The sequence below is a fragment of the Oncorhynchus kisutch genome, unplaced genomic scaffold (genome assembly GCF_002021735.2).
Source record: "Oncorhynchus kisutch isolate 150728-3 unplaced genomic scaffold, Okis_V2 Okis09a-Okis19a_hom, whole genome shotgun sequence".
Classification (NCBI taxonomy): Eukaryota; Metazoa; Chordata; class Actinopteri; order Salmoniformes; family Salmonidae; genus Oncorhynchus; species Oncorhynchus kisutch.
The window spans coordinates 1963153-1979112 of record NW_022261985.1 but is presented as its reverse complement, the minus strand read 5'-3'; the positions used below and the strand labels follow the sequence as shown (position 1 = coordinate 1979112).

General features: G+C 46.8%; 1 protein-coding gene across 1 annotated transcript in view; it reads right to left on the bottom strand.

Moving 5' to 3' along the window:
- Positions 1-7894: 7894 nt before the first annotated feature.
- The window catches only part of LOC116360560 (nuclear respiratory factor 1), a 32102-nt gene continuing 24036 nt past the window's right edge, over positions 7895-15960 (bottom strand). Inside the window, 1 exon segment of the mRNA XM_031815357.1 lies at positions 7895-9505. Coding sequence (XP_031671217.1) covers positions 9345-9505 — 161 coding nt within the window. The 3' untranslated portion in view covers positions 7895-9344.

The following is a 15960-nucleotide window of genomic DNA, read 5'->3' as shown; positions in this document are numbered from 1 at the left end:
GCAGAGTTTGGCTTTACAGGGCTGACTGACTGGCCGACTGGCTGGCTGGTTCTCTAATATGTGTTGGGGTGATGATGACTCCTGTTCTGTGTATGGCACTGGTAGAATTCACTGTGAAAGCACACTATCAGTGAATTACCATAGGGCCATAAACAGAGCAGAGAAAGAACCACTGGATGACGCCCATCCATTCCTAGAGCTAACTAAACTCTGCCTTGTCTTCCTCTGCTTGGGGTGAATGTGATATCTCTGTTTCGGGTGGTATGAGTACTGTTATGGATCTTTGACTGGGTACCTTTGGGCCTTTGGGATCTTTGGTGTGTCCCTCACGACAACCGCATCGACTTGCATTGGGACGTCTCCGCCTCTGCTTTTCTTCTTCGCCCATTTTGGCACTAGCACATTTTTGCTTCTGTATATATGCTTTGAGCAATCATGTGTAGTGCCAATATAGGACAAGATAGATTGACGTCGTTGTTTGGGGGGAATTCAACATTCACTGTGTACTAATACTACCGTGTCTTGTCTCCTGCATTGACAGTTGTAGGACTTTGACTTGATTGATGCTCTGTCTTCTCCTGTCCTGTGTAGGTAATTTTCTATTCTCAGTACAATGGAATCTGAGCCTCATTATCTGAATGGATCAAGGGAAAATTCAATAGACCAATGGACCGCTTTTAAATTATATTCTGCTGACTGCAAGTGTGTGGGAGTCTCGCATGCAATCCCCTCTGAAACCATTCCTTTTAGCATTGACAATGATGAAGATGAAAGGCAAGGGTTTTATTGCCTAAACTCAAAAATATGTATTAAATATAATAGCAGAGTGGAATGTTGCATGAAAGCAGATAGGAGCAGATTGATTCATTGCCTGTACCTTCTTCCCCCTGTAATAGCTGTGGTTTTAGAGACAATGCTAGACGCAACCTTAAACCATCCATGTCCCATCCATCGGAGGTACTGGTTCACTTTTTGGACGGACAGGCCTGGATCGGCCAGGCAGCTCTCTGGCGGTGTTTGGCAATGGTAGAACTCACACTGGTGAGGTAGCTGGATCCGGTGGTTCTAGACTTGCCAACTACTGCTCCAGAGCTTCAGCTCAGCCCATCGAGACCAGAGAAGACATCATCACTCTCTATGGTGTAACTCTTCAATGTTCCTATAACGCATCTCAACATTCTCCAAATGAAGACACCTTCTGGATGGCTAGGATAGGGATAGCTTCCTCCCTGAGTGAGTGGCTGTTGGTGGTGAAGGGTGGGGTGAGTCTTCTGTATTCCTCCCCTCCACACCCCAGTCTCAGAGCTCCATTGAACCAACCTTACAGACAACAGTCTCAGAGCTACATTGAACCAACCATACAGACAACAGTCTCACAGCTCCATTGAACCAACCTTACAGACAACAGTCTCAGAGCTCCATTGAACCAACCTTACAGACAACAGTCTCAGAGCTCCATTGAACCAACCACACAGACAACCGTCTCAGAGCTCCATTGAACCAACCATACAGACAACAGTCTCAGAGCTACATTGAACCAACAATACAGACAACAGTCTCATTACTCCATTGAACCAACCATACAGACAACAGTCTCAGAGCTACATTGAACCAACCATACAGACAACAGTCTCAGAACTACATTGAACCAACCATACAGACAACAGTCTCAGAGCTACATTGAACCAACCATACAGACAACAGTCTCAGAACTACATTGAACCAACCATACAGACAACAGTCTCAGAGCTACATTGAACCAACCATACAGACAACAGTCTCAGAACTATATTGAACCAACCATACAGACAACAGTCTCAGAGGAAAAGAGAGTTTGTGTTCCAGCTACAGGAATATCAGTCAGGAAATGTGACAAGATCTGGTCTCTCCTCCGTGGGACGTGACTGTATATGTAATGTACCCAGACTTTTCTTGAGTAGTTTAGTAAAAAATAGCTTTTGAATAGAGAATGTTATTTGTCATGCCTTACTAGCCTGGTCCCATATCAGCTTGTGCTGTTTTGCCAACCCCAATGGCCCTTGTCATGCCAAACAACCATAAGATGGCAAGACAGCACAAACAGATCTAGTGCCAGGCTATAGCTCCATCAGCGTTGAATAGAATGCAAGTCCAGTTCCCAAGTCTGTATAATGAGCCCCCTGTCTGTTCTGCCCATGGCCAGCCAACAGGGGGCCATGCCTCCCTCTCTGGAGTCCCAGACAGAATTAGCAAACTGTGTGGTGTCATCTTACCCTCCTCTTTCAATGCACCTCTTTTTCCCTCCCGTCCCAACCTGCTTGAGAAAAGAGTGAGAGAGTAGGAGTCTGTATTCTCAGAGAGAGAATGACTTTGGTTGTTAGAGAAGCCCGTAGCCAGAAAGCTACTGCAGTGCTCTGCTCAGGGTCAGGGTAGATCAGGGTCAGGGTATCTGCTAGTGTAGGTGACAGGGGGATTGGGGGGGGGGGGGGGGGGGGGGGGGGGGGGGGGGGGGTTAAAACCCTTCATCTGCTTTTGCATAAATCCTTGCTATACACTTCAGCTTCGGCTTATATGATTTGTATCGTCACTCATTCAGCCGGGGGCTATGTCTGTTCTGTGCGCACGCTGTCATTTGACCTGCACAGCGGTGGTTTTAGCTTTTGTGTTGGAAAGCCATTCAAATGTAAAAATAAGGGAAGTGGTAAGATTGTGGTTGAGAGACAGCCAGTAAGCCTCGATAGACAGCCAGTAAGCCTCGATAGACAGCCAGTAAGCCTCGATAGACAGCCAGTATGCCTCGATAGACAGCCAGTATGTCTCGATAGACAGCCAGTAAGCCTCGATAGACAGCCAGTATGCCTCGATAGACAGCCAGTATGCCTCGATAGACAGCCAGTAAGCCTCGATAGACAGCCAGTAAGCCTCGATAGACAGCCAGTATGCCTCGATAGACAGCCAGTAAGCCTCGATAGACAGCCAGTATGCCTCGATAGACAGCCAGTATGCCTCGATAGACAGCCAATATGCCTCAGTAGACAGCCAGTATGCCTCGATAGACAGTTAATATGCCTAGATAGACAGCCAGTAAGCCTCGATAGACAGTCAGCATGCCTCGATAGACAGCCAGTATGCCTCGATAGACAGCCAGTAAGCCTCGATAGACAGCCAGTATGCCTCGATAGACAGCCAGTATGCCTCGATAGACAGTTAATATGCCTCAGTAGACAGCCAGTATGCCTCGATAGACAGTTAATATGCCTAGATAGACAGCCAGTAAGCCTCGATAGACAGTCAGCATGCCTCGATAGACAGCCAGTATGCCTCGATAGACAGCCAGTACGCCTCAATAGTAAGCCAGTATGCCTCGATAGACAGCCAGTATGCCTCGATAGACAGCCAGTAAGCCTCGATAGACAGCCAGTAAGCCTCGATAGACAGCCAGTATGCCTCGATAGACAGCCAGTAAGCCTCGATAGACAGCCAGTATGCCTCGATAGACAGCCAGTATGCCTCGATAGACAGTTAATATGCCTAGATAGACAGCCAGTAAGCCTCGATAGACAGCCAATATGCCTCAGTAGACAGCCAGTATGCCTCGATAGACAGTTAATATGCCTAGATAGACAGCCAGTAAGCCTCGATAGACAGTCAGCATGCCTCGATAGACAGCCAGTATGCCTCGATAGACAGCCAGTACGCCTCAATAGTAAGCCAGTACGCCTCGATAGACAGCCAGTACACCTCGATAGACAGTTAGTATGCCTAGATAGACAGCCAGTAAGACTCGATAGACAGTCAGTAAGACTCGATAGACAGTCAGTATGCCTCGATAGACAGCCAGTATGCCTTAATAGACAGTTAATATGCCTAGATAGACAGCCAGTGTGCCTCGATAGACAGCCAGTAAGCCTCAATAGACAGCCAGTAAGCCTCAATAGACAGCCAGTAAGCCTCAATAGACAGCCAGTAAGCCTCGATAGACAGCCAGTAAGCCTCAATAGACAGCCAGTAAGCCTCGATAGACAGCCAGTAAGCCTCGATAGACAGCCAGTAAGTCTCGATAGACAGCCAGTAAGCCTCAATAGACAGCCAGTAAGCCTCAATAGACAGCCAGTAACCCTCAATAGACAGCCAGTATGCCTCGATAGACAAATCTCTGGTGAGTGGTGCAACCTGTTTTCTGCTTGACAAACAGATTCAGATTCACTTGACTCTATTCTAGTCTCATATTGCCAAACTTAACATGCATGGGCGACATGTACATTATTAAGGAAAATTCATTTTTATCTCTTGATAATGTGATGATTGTGACTTGTGAAACCCAGTCCTGACTCTGTAATGTAAGTGCACCTGTTGACATTCTAGCTTTGACATTTTTTTTCTCCATAGAAAATCTCTCTCATGCAAATAATAAACTTATTCAAAAGACTAGCCCATTGTCTCAGACTCCTGTAACGATCTTCTCTGCTGTAGTATAGTGCATTGTGGGAAAGCCATCATCAATGCAGGGGCCTTCTCCAGATGGGCTGCACCTCTCAGGTTACACCACATTTTTCAGCCCCCTTTCTCTCTCTGTTTCTCTCTCTCTCTCACTGTTTCTCTTTCTCTCTATCTCTGTCTCTCTCTCTACCCCCAGCCCCTCACCCCGGCTCCCTCGGCCCTTCTCAATCTTCGTCTCTCTATCTCTTTCTCTGTCTCTCTCTCTCTCTCTGTGTCTCTCTCGCTCTGTTGTTCTCTTTCTCTGTCTCTCTCTCTCCCTCAGAGGCGTGATGAGTGGTGCTCAGGGTTAGGTTGGGAGAGTTGGGCTGAGGGCAGAGACAGCCGTGCCTGTACTCCTCTAATGCACCCAGGGGCATTAGTGAAATGAGATTAGGACCCATCGTTCTTACACCAGTGTCTGGGCCGGAGGGAGGGTAACAGAGGTGGTGTGAGTTGGTAGTGTTTCTCTGGAAGGTGTGGAGGCCATTATTGGGGTGTGAGGGGAGACTAGAGGATGCAGCATCAGCACATGCTGATTGGCTGTCAATATCTTTGGGTGATCTGAAGGAGAGGTTAGAGAAGAGATCAAATGTGTTACACGTTGGTGCGATTAATTCAACCCAATTAAAGGTTTATACAGCTGTATGTGAAGCAAAATATGCCTTCCATTTAAATATTTAGCCTAATCTATGATGAAACAGGTAGAGCATATGCTAACTATCATAGTTATAACCCACTATGTGACAGAGTAGAGCACTTAGTATACTGATAGTAAATGTTGATATAATTCAGAATTATCCCCTGGTTCATCCAACACATTGTGTGTGTGTAGAAGTGTGGACAGTGGAGTCTTGTTCAGCCCCTTCCCTTCTCCCCCTATAGACCAATCAGCCCCTCCCCTTCTCCCCCATCTCCTATCAGCTCCACCCCCTCTCCCCCATCTCCTATCAGCCCCACCCCCTCTGCCCATCTCCTATCAGCCCCACCCCCTCTCCCCCATCTCCTATCAACCCACCCCCTTTGCCCATCTCCTATCAGCCCCACCCCCTCCCCCCATCTCCCATCAGCCGCACCCCCTCTCCCCATCTCCTATCAGCCCTACCCCCTCTCCTATCAGCCCCACCCCTTCTCCCCATCTCCTATCAGCCCCACCCCCTCTCCTATCAGCCCCACCACCTCTCCCCCTCTCCTATCAGCCGACCCCCTCTCCCCCTCTCCTATCAGCCCCACCCCTCTCCCCCTCTCCTATCAGTCCCACCCCCTCTCCCCCTCTCCTATCAGCCTCACCCCCTCTCCCCATCCCCTCTCCCACATCTTCTATCAGCCTCACCCCCTCTCCCCTGTCTTCTATCAGCCCCACCCCCTCTCCCCATCTCCTATCAGCCCCACCCCCTCTCCCCATCTCCTATCAGCCCCACCCCCTCTCCTATCAGCCCCACCCCCTCTCCCCATCTCCTATCAGCCCCTCCCCCTCTCCTATCAGCCCCACCCCCTCTCCTATCAGCCCCTCCCCCTCTCCTATCAGCCCCACCCCCTCTCCCCCTCCCCTATCAGCCCCACCCCCTCATCTCCTAAGGCTGGTGCTGGGACGAGGGGAGGGAGTGGAGATTATCCCCTGTGCTGGAGTATTAAGAAACGATTAGTGGAGATTAAAGGCCTGCCCCAGAGTCTGCACGACTCCAGGCAACAAGAATGGAGCTGGCTCAGCCAGAGAGAATCAATATCAATACGCCTCCTACTACTACTACTGTGTGTGTAGGTACTGTGTAGGTACTGTGTACAACTGAGTACCAGCACACACAGCCAATGATGTCATATGTAATAAAATGATATGCTATTGATATTCCGAGGCTTGACTGCAGTGTATTGTCCTGAGTGGTATTCCCTTGGACAGAGTAGCTTAGTGCTGAAACATAACTGGGTCGTGTTCAGTTGTCACGAAAAGGCAAAAAAACAGTCAGAAACAGAGTAAAACAGGGAGGTACTATCTGAATCCAATAAGTAATGCAAGTTTTTGCCTTCCGTTGCAAATCACTTTATTACGGTGTGTCCTTATGAAAAATACCTTGGTTTCCGGGGGCATGTAGAGCAGTTAGGATTGGTGGACAGGTGATTTGTCACCACAGATGCCCCCTGCTCTTCAGCCTTTACAGGTCAGGTCACACACCTCACCGCATCACCGAGCCCCCCGACAGGCATCCGCATGGATCCATCTGCTGCCACCATTAGCTGATTACATCACCAGCACCCACCTCACTGACTGACCGGCTTACCACAGAACCTTCCATCACTCAGCCTGCCTTCATCAGACACTGGAGATGAAACAGTTAACATGAAGTCTGTGTCCTAAATGGCTCCCTATTATAGTGCATTACTTTTGACCAGGGCACATCCACTATAGGGAATAAGGTGCTGTTTGGGATGCAGGGTGCTGAGAGGTGTTAGGTGTATGTCAGGGCGCGTACACTGCTGCTCATGTTGAGTTACTATGTGCACTTAGTGGTTACTTCCTGCTACTTTGTTAATTCCTATTTTGTAGTGGATACTTCATTCTATAAATCCCAGGAATATGTTTGGATGGACAAAACAACAACAGGGGTGGTAGGAATCAAATCTCGACCCACAGAACCAAATCTGGTGTCTGCGCTGGCCGGCTATTCCATTAGAGTCCATTCATTTATGTAGCAGTCTGTCGTGAGAGACGAGGTAAGAACGAATGTGGCTTTAAATTCCCTGTGTAGGTGGATATTTTCGTGAGAGAGGGCAAGGCCTGTTTCCCAGGAAGCATTCAATGAGGCTTTTTTAATCTGGTGCTACAGGGTGATGCACACATGTCACGCTCCTACCACCCGTGGCCAGCTGCCCTCTAACCCACAACATCCCCCACCCACATCATTTAGACATCCTCTCAAAATTGTCTCCTTAAAATGTTTCATAAACAAGCGCTTCAATACAGAGAAGAGAGCAAAGCAGGAAACAACAGAACATGGTGTATCTTTCCATCCATGAGGTTGTAACCTGCTTCCTCTGCTGTAATCTGGGAGGCAGAATGAGATGTGCGTTGACGCCTGACGGATTAGGGCCCGAACCAACGTCTCTCTCTCTCCCACTCCGCAACAGAAGGACCCAGCTAGCAAATCCCAGGCTTTAACCACGGGGAGGGCTGCACAGTGCTATACAGCTTATGATGTAACCAGGACCCTGACCGTCCGTCACGACAGGCTCGGAGTGTGTGTGGCGGGTAGGGGGATGACAGTGGAGTGTATAGAGGTCATGGAGTTCTCATGGCAGGGTAACTACATCGATAAACCATGTAGAAGAAGAGGGGCATGGACCAACAACGACCAATATAGTGTATGATGTGAAGAACAATAGTAGGGGTTTGGAAAAGGAAGTATTTCACCTTCAGAGTTCAATGATGACACTGGCTAGTGTGACCGGTGAACAGTAGTCACTTTATTGGGCGATCACATGGACTGCATGCTTGGTGTAATTCAGTCACCTAATGTATTTCCTAAATCATTAATTCTACGGAGAGGATTCTCTGTAGTGAGCTGAATTTATTCATACCATCATATCAGAACAGACAAATGCACACGTATTCTGTACAAATAGAAAAATCATTGAATGCTCTGTAGTATACAGTACGGCCCCCCCCAATTTATAAAATGATTTAGAATACGTTCCTACCACTGACATCAAAAGGAGCGTTTTTGTTTTTAAAAAATAAAAAAAGACTCAAGGGACAGCTACACATGCATTGGAGACACCAGTTGTGATATTCTCTGGAGTCAAAATGGCTGCCTAGACAGGTCATCAAAAAAATACTGTACTAGTAAATCCTGAGTCTTCACAAATCCCAGTGTGTGTGTGGAGTGGACTACAGTACAATAAACCACACAACAACAGGTAACATATTTCAGAAGTAATGTTTCATTGGAATCATTCTAGGCAGTGAAGGTTCTTACAGGGGACAGTTGATAATTGGGATGCTTCGTAGACATCCAGGGTACAAGAAGAACATTGACTAATATAGCAGGGGGTGGAATTAGTGGAAAGGTTCCTGGGTTTTGGCACAACCTGATTGCATATGAAGTCCATGACAACAGAGCAGAGAGTGATTGTGATTTGGTAACCGCATTCTATAACAAACATGGAATAACACTCACATAGACATAGTACCAAAACGTCATCAATGGGACTGTGATATAGGTTCAGAATGAAAGGTGAATTGGTGGCGTCCCCCTTGGCTTTTTGGTTATTCTTTAAGTAAATGTTAAGGTGTGCAGAAATAAATACTAAATACTCTCTAACCCATGTCACACAATGCTCAACATCAAAGCTAAAAAAGGACATTCAAACAAAAAAACACATCTACTATATACACACACACACACACACATAGTAAACAATGCATTGATAAATCCGTCACTTTATATTCCCCTGCAGATGTACATTAAAAATATATATTTTTACATTGTACAGAGCGCAGCATGTGGAAACCATAGAGAATGATAGAGGCCTCTACTGGCCAAAAGGCTGTATTAGCATGGGCAGTGCCATTTAGGGCTTCCACCATTTTAATGTAGTCAAACGGGGGGGGGGACTTCCAATTTCATGGGCTGATCCTCCACTGACAGAGTAATGTCAAACCGGGTTATCAGGAGGGATCAGTCAATCGTGAAGAGGAAAACGGACTAATTCAGAAATGGAGATGGCCTCAATGGCACTGCCCATGCTGTCAGATGCTATAATGGCATAGATACAAAGATGAGCCCTCTATCTATCTCTATGGTGAAAACGGACTATCCCTCCCTCAGCTCCCGGCGGTGGCCATTTTGGGACTTTGTTCCAGTGGAACACACCTGCCAAGGGAGGATTCAGTGTCACTGCTCCAGAGTCACTACCTCTACCGCCTGGCCGTCCAGTGTGACCGTGTTGTCGATGCGTGTGGCCACAGGCGCCATGGCCACTTGTACGGGCCGGTTCCCCTGGGCTAGGCTGGTAACCACCGTCTGGTACATGCTGACTGGGATCTGCACCAGGCCTGGAGAGAGAGACGGGGGATACAGGCTTAGACATGTTTAAAGAGTATAAAGTAGCCTTTTCTTCTGTTCTCCATCGACCTAAATGTCTTTTTATTCTATTTATTTAACCAGGTCGGCCAGTTGAGAACACCTTAATTTAACCAGGTAGGCCAGTTGAGAACACCTTAATTTAACCAGGTCGGCCAGTTGAGAACACCTTAATTTAACCAGGTAGGCCAGTTGAGAACACCTTAATTTAACCAGGTAGGCTAGTTGAGAACACCTTAATTTAACCAGGTAGGCCAGTTGAGAACACCTTAATTTAACCAGGTCGGCCAGTTGAGAACACCTTAATTTAACCAGGTCGGCTAGTTGAGAACACCTTTATTTAACCAGGTAGGCCAGTTGAGAACACCTTAATTTAACCAGGTCGGCCAGTTGAGAACACCTTAATTTAACCAGGTAGGCCAGTTGAGAACACCTTAATTTAACCAGGTAGGCTAGTTGAGAACACCTTTATTTAACCAGGTAGGCCAGTTGAGAACACCTTAATTTAACCAGGTCGGCCAGTTGAGAACACCTTAATTTAACCAGGTCGGCCAGTTGAGAACACCTTAATTTAACCAGGTCGGCCAGTTGAGAACACCTTAATTTAACCAGGTAGGCCAGTTGAGAACACCTTAATTTAACCAGGTAGGCTAGTTGAGAACACCTTAATTTAACCAGGTCGGCCAGTTGAGAACACCTTTATTTAACCAGGTCGGCCAGTTGAGAACACCTTTATTTAACCAGGTCGGCCAGTTGAGAACACCTTAATTTAACCAGGTCGGCCAGTTGAGAACACCTTAATTTAACCAGGTCGGCCAGTTGAGAACACCTTAATTTAACCAGGTAGGCTAGTTGAGAACACCTTTATTTAACCAGGTAGGCCAGTTGAGAACACCTTAATTTAACCAGGTCGGCCAGTTGAGAACAAGTTCTCATTTACAACTGCGACCTGGCCAAGAATAAAGCAAAGCAGTGCGACACAAACAGAGTTACACATGGAATTAACAAACATACAGTCAATAACACTATAGAAAAGTCTATATACATGATGTGCAAATGTAGTAAGATTAGGGAGGTAAGGCAATAAATAGGCCATATTGGCAAAATAATTACAATTTAGCAATTAAACACTGGAGTGATAGATTTACACATTCATCTTCTGCACGTAGAGATACTGGGGTGCAAAGGAGCAAAAAATAAATAACAATATGGGAATGAGGTAGTTGGGTGGGCTATTTACAGATGGGCTATGTACAGGTGCAGTGATCGGGAAGCTGCACTGACAGCTGATGCTTAAAGTTAGTGAGGGAGATAGAAGACTCCAGCTTCAGCAATTTTTGCAATTCGTTCCAGTCATTAGCAGCAGAGAACTGGAAGGAAACACGGCCAAAGTAGGAGTTGACCAGTGAAATATACCTGCTGGTGCGCGTGCTATGGGTGGGTGCTGCTATGGTGACCAGTGAGCTGAGATAAGGCGGGGCTTTACCTAGCAAAGACTTATAGATGACCTGGAGCCAGTGGGATTGGTGACGAATATGAAGCGAGGGCCAGCCAACGAGAGCATACAGGTCACAGTGGTGGGTAGTATATGGGGCTTTGGTGACAAAACGGATGGCACTGTGATAGACTGCATCCAATTTGTTGAGTAGAGTGTTGGAGGCCATTTTGTAAATGACATTGCCGAAGTCAAGGATCGGTAAGATAGTCAGTTTTACGAGGGTATGTTTGGCAGCATGAGTGAAGGATGCTTTTTTGCGAAATAGGAAGCCGATTCTAGATTGGAGATGCTTAATATGAGTCTGTAAGGAAAGTTTACAGTCTAACAAGACACCTAGGTACTTGTAGTTGTCCATGTATTCTAGGTCATAACCGTCCAGAGTAGTGATGCTGGACGGGCAGGTGGGTGCGGGCAGCGATCGGTTGAAGAGCATGCATTTAGTTTTACTTGTATTTAAGAGCAGTTGGAGGCCACGGAAGGAGAGTTGTATGGCGTTGAAGCTCATCTGGAGGTTTGTTAACACAGTGTCCAAAGAAGGGCCAGAAGTATACAGAATGGTGTCGTCTGCGTAGAGGTGGATCAGAGAATCACCAGCAGCAAGAGCGACATTATTGATGTATACAGAGAAAAGAGTCGGCTCGAGAACTGAATCCTGTGGCACCCCCATAGAGACGGACAGAGGTCTGAACAACAGGCCCTCCAATTTGACACACTGAACTCTATCAGAGAAGTAGTTGGTGAACCACGCGAGGCAGTCATTTGAGAACCCAAGGCTGTTAAGTCTGCCGATAAGAATGTGGTGACTGACAGAGTCGAAAGCCTTGGCCAGGTTGATTAAGACGGCTGCTAGGTATTGTCTTTTATCGATGGCGGTTATGATATTGTTTAGGACCTTGAGCGTGGCTGAGGTGCACCCATGACCAGCTCGGAAGCCAGATTGCATAGCGGAGAAGGTACGGTGGGATTCGAAGTGGTCGGTGATCTGTTTGTTAACTTGGCTTTCGAAGACCTTAGAAAGGCAGGGTAGGATAGATATATGTCTGTAGCAGTTTGGGTCTAGAGTGTTTCCCCCTTTGAAGAGGGGGATGGCTGCTGCAGCTTTTCAATCTTTAGGGTTCTCAGACGATACAAAAGAGGTTGTTTAATGCAGTACGCTCAACCAGCCTCACAACCCGAAGACCACGTGTAGTAACCATGCCAGCCCAGGACCTCTACAATGTTTAATGTCATTAATTGTAATTGTTTGAAAATGTATTTTTAGTTATGTGTCAGACCCCAAGGAAGACTAGCTGACATCATGGCGTCAACTAATGGGGATCCTAATAAACATTTATATTCCATATTTTCTTGTCTGATGTTATACATGTAATTGTGAAGTGAAATATTAATTTCCCAGAATGAGAGGACAATCCATTTTTCTATGCTATTCTATATTTTGGCCACACATACAATGCAGTATTGACAAAGGGGCTGATGAAATGGACAAATGACGATTGGCCATTTTAGTTCTGCTGTGAAGTGCCTTGGCCCATGAGGGTCTTTAAGGTGGGGTTAGGGCCTGAGAGAGAGCCATGCTAGAGTCAAACCGCTTTAGGCAGCCATTTTAGAGAGGCTGCATTGCAGAACAATGGTCCAATTGAGCCTGCCTGCCTCTCCTCCCTGCCCAGCTGTGTGTAAGTGTGTGTGTGAGAGAGACTATGCCTGGGGATTACTACTGCAGTCACGTGGGTCTCTGCCCAGCCCCACAAGCTGTCACAGCCTAGGGGAAGGAGGTCATAGCTGGGTATGGTGGCGGGCGGGCGGATGCTCAGGGTCATTCCACATTTCAGTGATACACCGGCATAATGATAACTAATGCTGGCATTTTGAAATTGATGCATAAATGTGATCAGCAATATGATAACCCACACCTCTTTACCTTATCCACTGGATCCACTAAAGGATCCAGGCCGCTCCTTTAGAACATGTGATTAGTTTAAACACCACATTTTAGTGTTAAAATGTAACGTGAGAAACTACATTTAAACAGTGTCAGTCTACAGTCACATTAATAAAGTCTCAATTATGTTTCATTTATAAAATCACTAAATGTAATGCCAAGTAAATCCATTTGGTCGACTCGTATGATCAATCTGCGCGTATATGCTCTCTCTAAATGAGGCCCCAGGTCCCCCTCTGTAGTAGTCTAACAAGCCCCCTTGGTCCAGCTATGTGACAGAATCAAGTTGAGTTGATCGACTGGCTGTGATGATTGTATAGTAGCAGGGCTTACAACGGGGGGGGGGGGGGGGGGCAGTCTGGCATAGTAAGTCTACCATGTCTTGACTGATTTCAAGTCAATGCTAATATGGCACAATTTGCTAGCTAGCTGACCAACAACTAACAATGTATTTGAGAGACAAGCGCTTATTGTGCAAATGTAATTATGTTTTCAATAAACATTTGGAGACTAAATATAGTTTACATGTTGTCAATATGCGGCAGGTAGCCTGGCATTCAGAGAGAGAGAGAGAGAGAGAGAGAGAGCCCGGTGCTTACTGAGTCAAGTACCAGGCCAAGCCTCTCACACTTCACTTACTGTGACATTGAGGGCCATGGTCGACGAGTGTGTATGTGTGCTAGGGACAAAGCTAGCCAATCAGGCAGCACTTCAAACAGTAGCCCCTCCACTCCTCCATTACGGTGATTAGGTAAAGGTCAACAGGCTCAGGAGAGGAGCAGCACTGGGCCAACAGGTGAAGGGGCTGGTTGTTAGCTGAGTGGGGCCTGCTGCTAGCTAACAGACTAAAGGATGAGCTCCAAATGGCATTCTATTCCCTATACAGTGCACTACTTGTGACCGCTTTGGACAAAAGTAGTGAACTATATTGGGGATAGGGTGCCATTTGTGATGCAGCCTAACAGCAGAAGCTACAAGGGAGGGAGGTTTAGAGCTGTGGCTTCTACCAACTGGCTAAAATGACCCACTTGTAGAATGATGGGGCATGGAAGGGGCTCCAGCTATCCCACAATGCCTTTTCCTAGACTCAGGCTCCTCAGTTCTGCTGCCTCCCTCCCTGTCCATTCATGAAACAGAGTGGCTGGGTTTCCACTAGATAACACAGCCACAAAGTCAAAATGGACTTTTTGGTCTTAAAGTTAGGGTTAGCAGTGTGGTTAAAGTTAGGTTTCAAATCAGATTTTAAGAGGATAAATTGTAGAAAGGGGCGGGGTTTTGCCATAATTACGACGTTGTGGCTGTGTTAACTAGTGACAACCCAACAGTCTTAAAAAGGGTAGCCATTTTGTAAATGACAGTATGATGCATGTCCAAATCAGAACATGTTTTTCGTCGGTCTGTCACTCCTGTGAAACATACCACACCCAATAGGGACAGCGTTAACTTCACTTAGGAGAAAAGCATTAGATTCTCACTGCAATGCAATGCAGTGACTGTAAACTGATGGGCAGGCACATTGTGGGGGGGGGGGGGGGGGGGGGGGGAAGAAGGCTTCCTGATGTCCATTTCTTTAAATGTAGTTGTAATGCTTGCTAATCAGCTTTGGGTGTTTAAAGACACGCCTTTGCTAGTGGCCTTCTTCCCAATGCAGCCTGTGGGCAGTGGTAGAGGAGGGGACAGTGTGTGTGTCACCATGAGGCCGGTTGCTGTCCGGTCCCAGGGCGCTGACAGCTGGCCCAGTGATTAGACTATAGACTGATAATGGAGTGGATCAAAGCCTCTTTAGCAAGAGCACTTCAGGGAGATGACAACGCCCCCGTGCCTGGGGGGGGGGGGGGTAGGGATTGTCACCAGCAGGGGCATGGCCCACTGTAGGACAGGGGACTGACGTGAAGAGACAGGAAACCAGCCCTGAAGGCAGAGAGGGAGGGGTTGAGGGATGGGAGTTAGGTTGAGGGATGGGAGTTAGGTTGAGGGATGGGAGTTAGGTTGAGGGATGGGAGTTAGGTTGAGGGATGGGAGTTAGGTTGAGGGATGGGAGTTAGGTTGAGGGATGGGAGTTAGGTTGAGGGATGGGAGTTAGGTTGAGGGATGGGAGTTAGGTTGAGGGATGGGAGTTAGGTTGAGGGATGGGAGTTAGGTTGAGGGATGGGAGTTAGGTTGAGGGATGGGAGTTAGGTTGAGGGATGGGAGTTAGGTTGAGGGATGGGAGTTAGGTTGAGGGATGGGAGTTTCTGGAATGATGGTGGTGGAATGTTACGTGGATAAAAGCTGCTGCTGAGATCATGATGTAACCATCAGCTGATGAGAGCTGGTATCATACGACCTGAAATAATTTAAATAACTAATCAGTATATATTGTAAATGTGCATCTACAGTATGAACGGTCTGCAGCAGAGTTGTAGAGACACAGTAGGGATTAATAGAGTGGTGGACATACTCACACGGGTCTCTCCTGCCCACTATCTGTTGCATCAACACAGAGTGGACTAGAATAGAGAAGCTCACTGGCAGCTCCTGTCCGATTCCCTCACATACTGACCAGACCTGGCTTTAAATACATGCCTATTTCAGTATTTGAAATACTTATTTTCTTGTTTTGAAATGTATTTGAAAGTAATTGAAATACAGTAAATAGTACTGGAACCCAGGTGTGATACTGACACTGTGTAACTTGGAAGACCAGACTCAATGGAGGAAATGCTGTTGGTAAAAAGAACACCTTCACTAATGTGTCCCGGTGTTGCCACAACGCAAGAATGAAACTCATCAAGTCCTTTTATGTGGATCTTCCCTTCTGGGGTAAAAGCAGAAGACAAGAAACTCCACAACTAAAGTACAGGACCAAATATCCAGTCATACCAACTCCCTTGTTAAATGCACATGGAAACCTACAGCCTTGTTGAAAACCTACAGCCTTGTTGAAAACCTACAGCCTTGTTGAAAACCTACAGCCTTGTTGAAAACCTACAGCCTTGTTGAAAACCTAC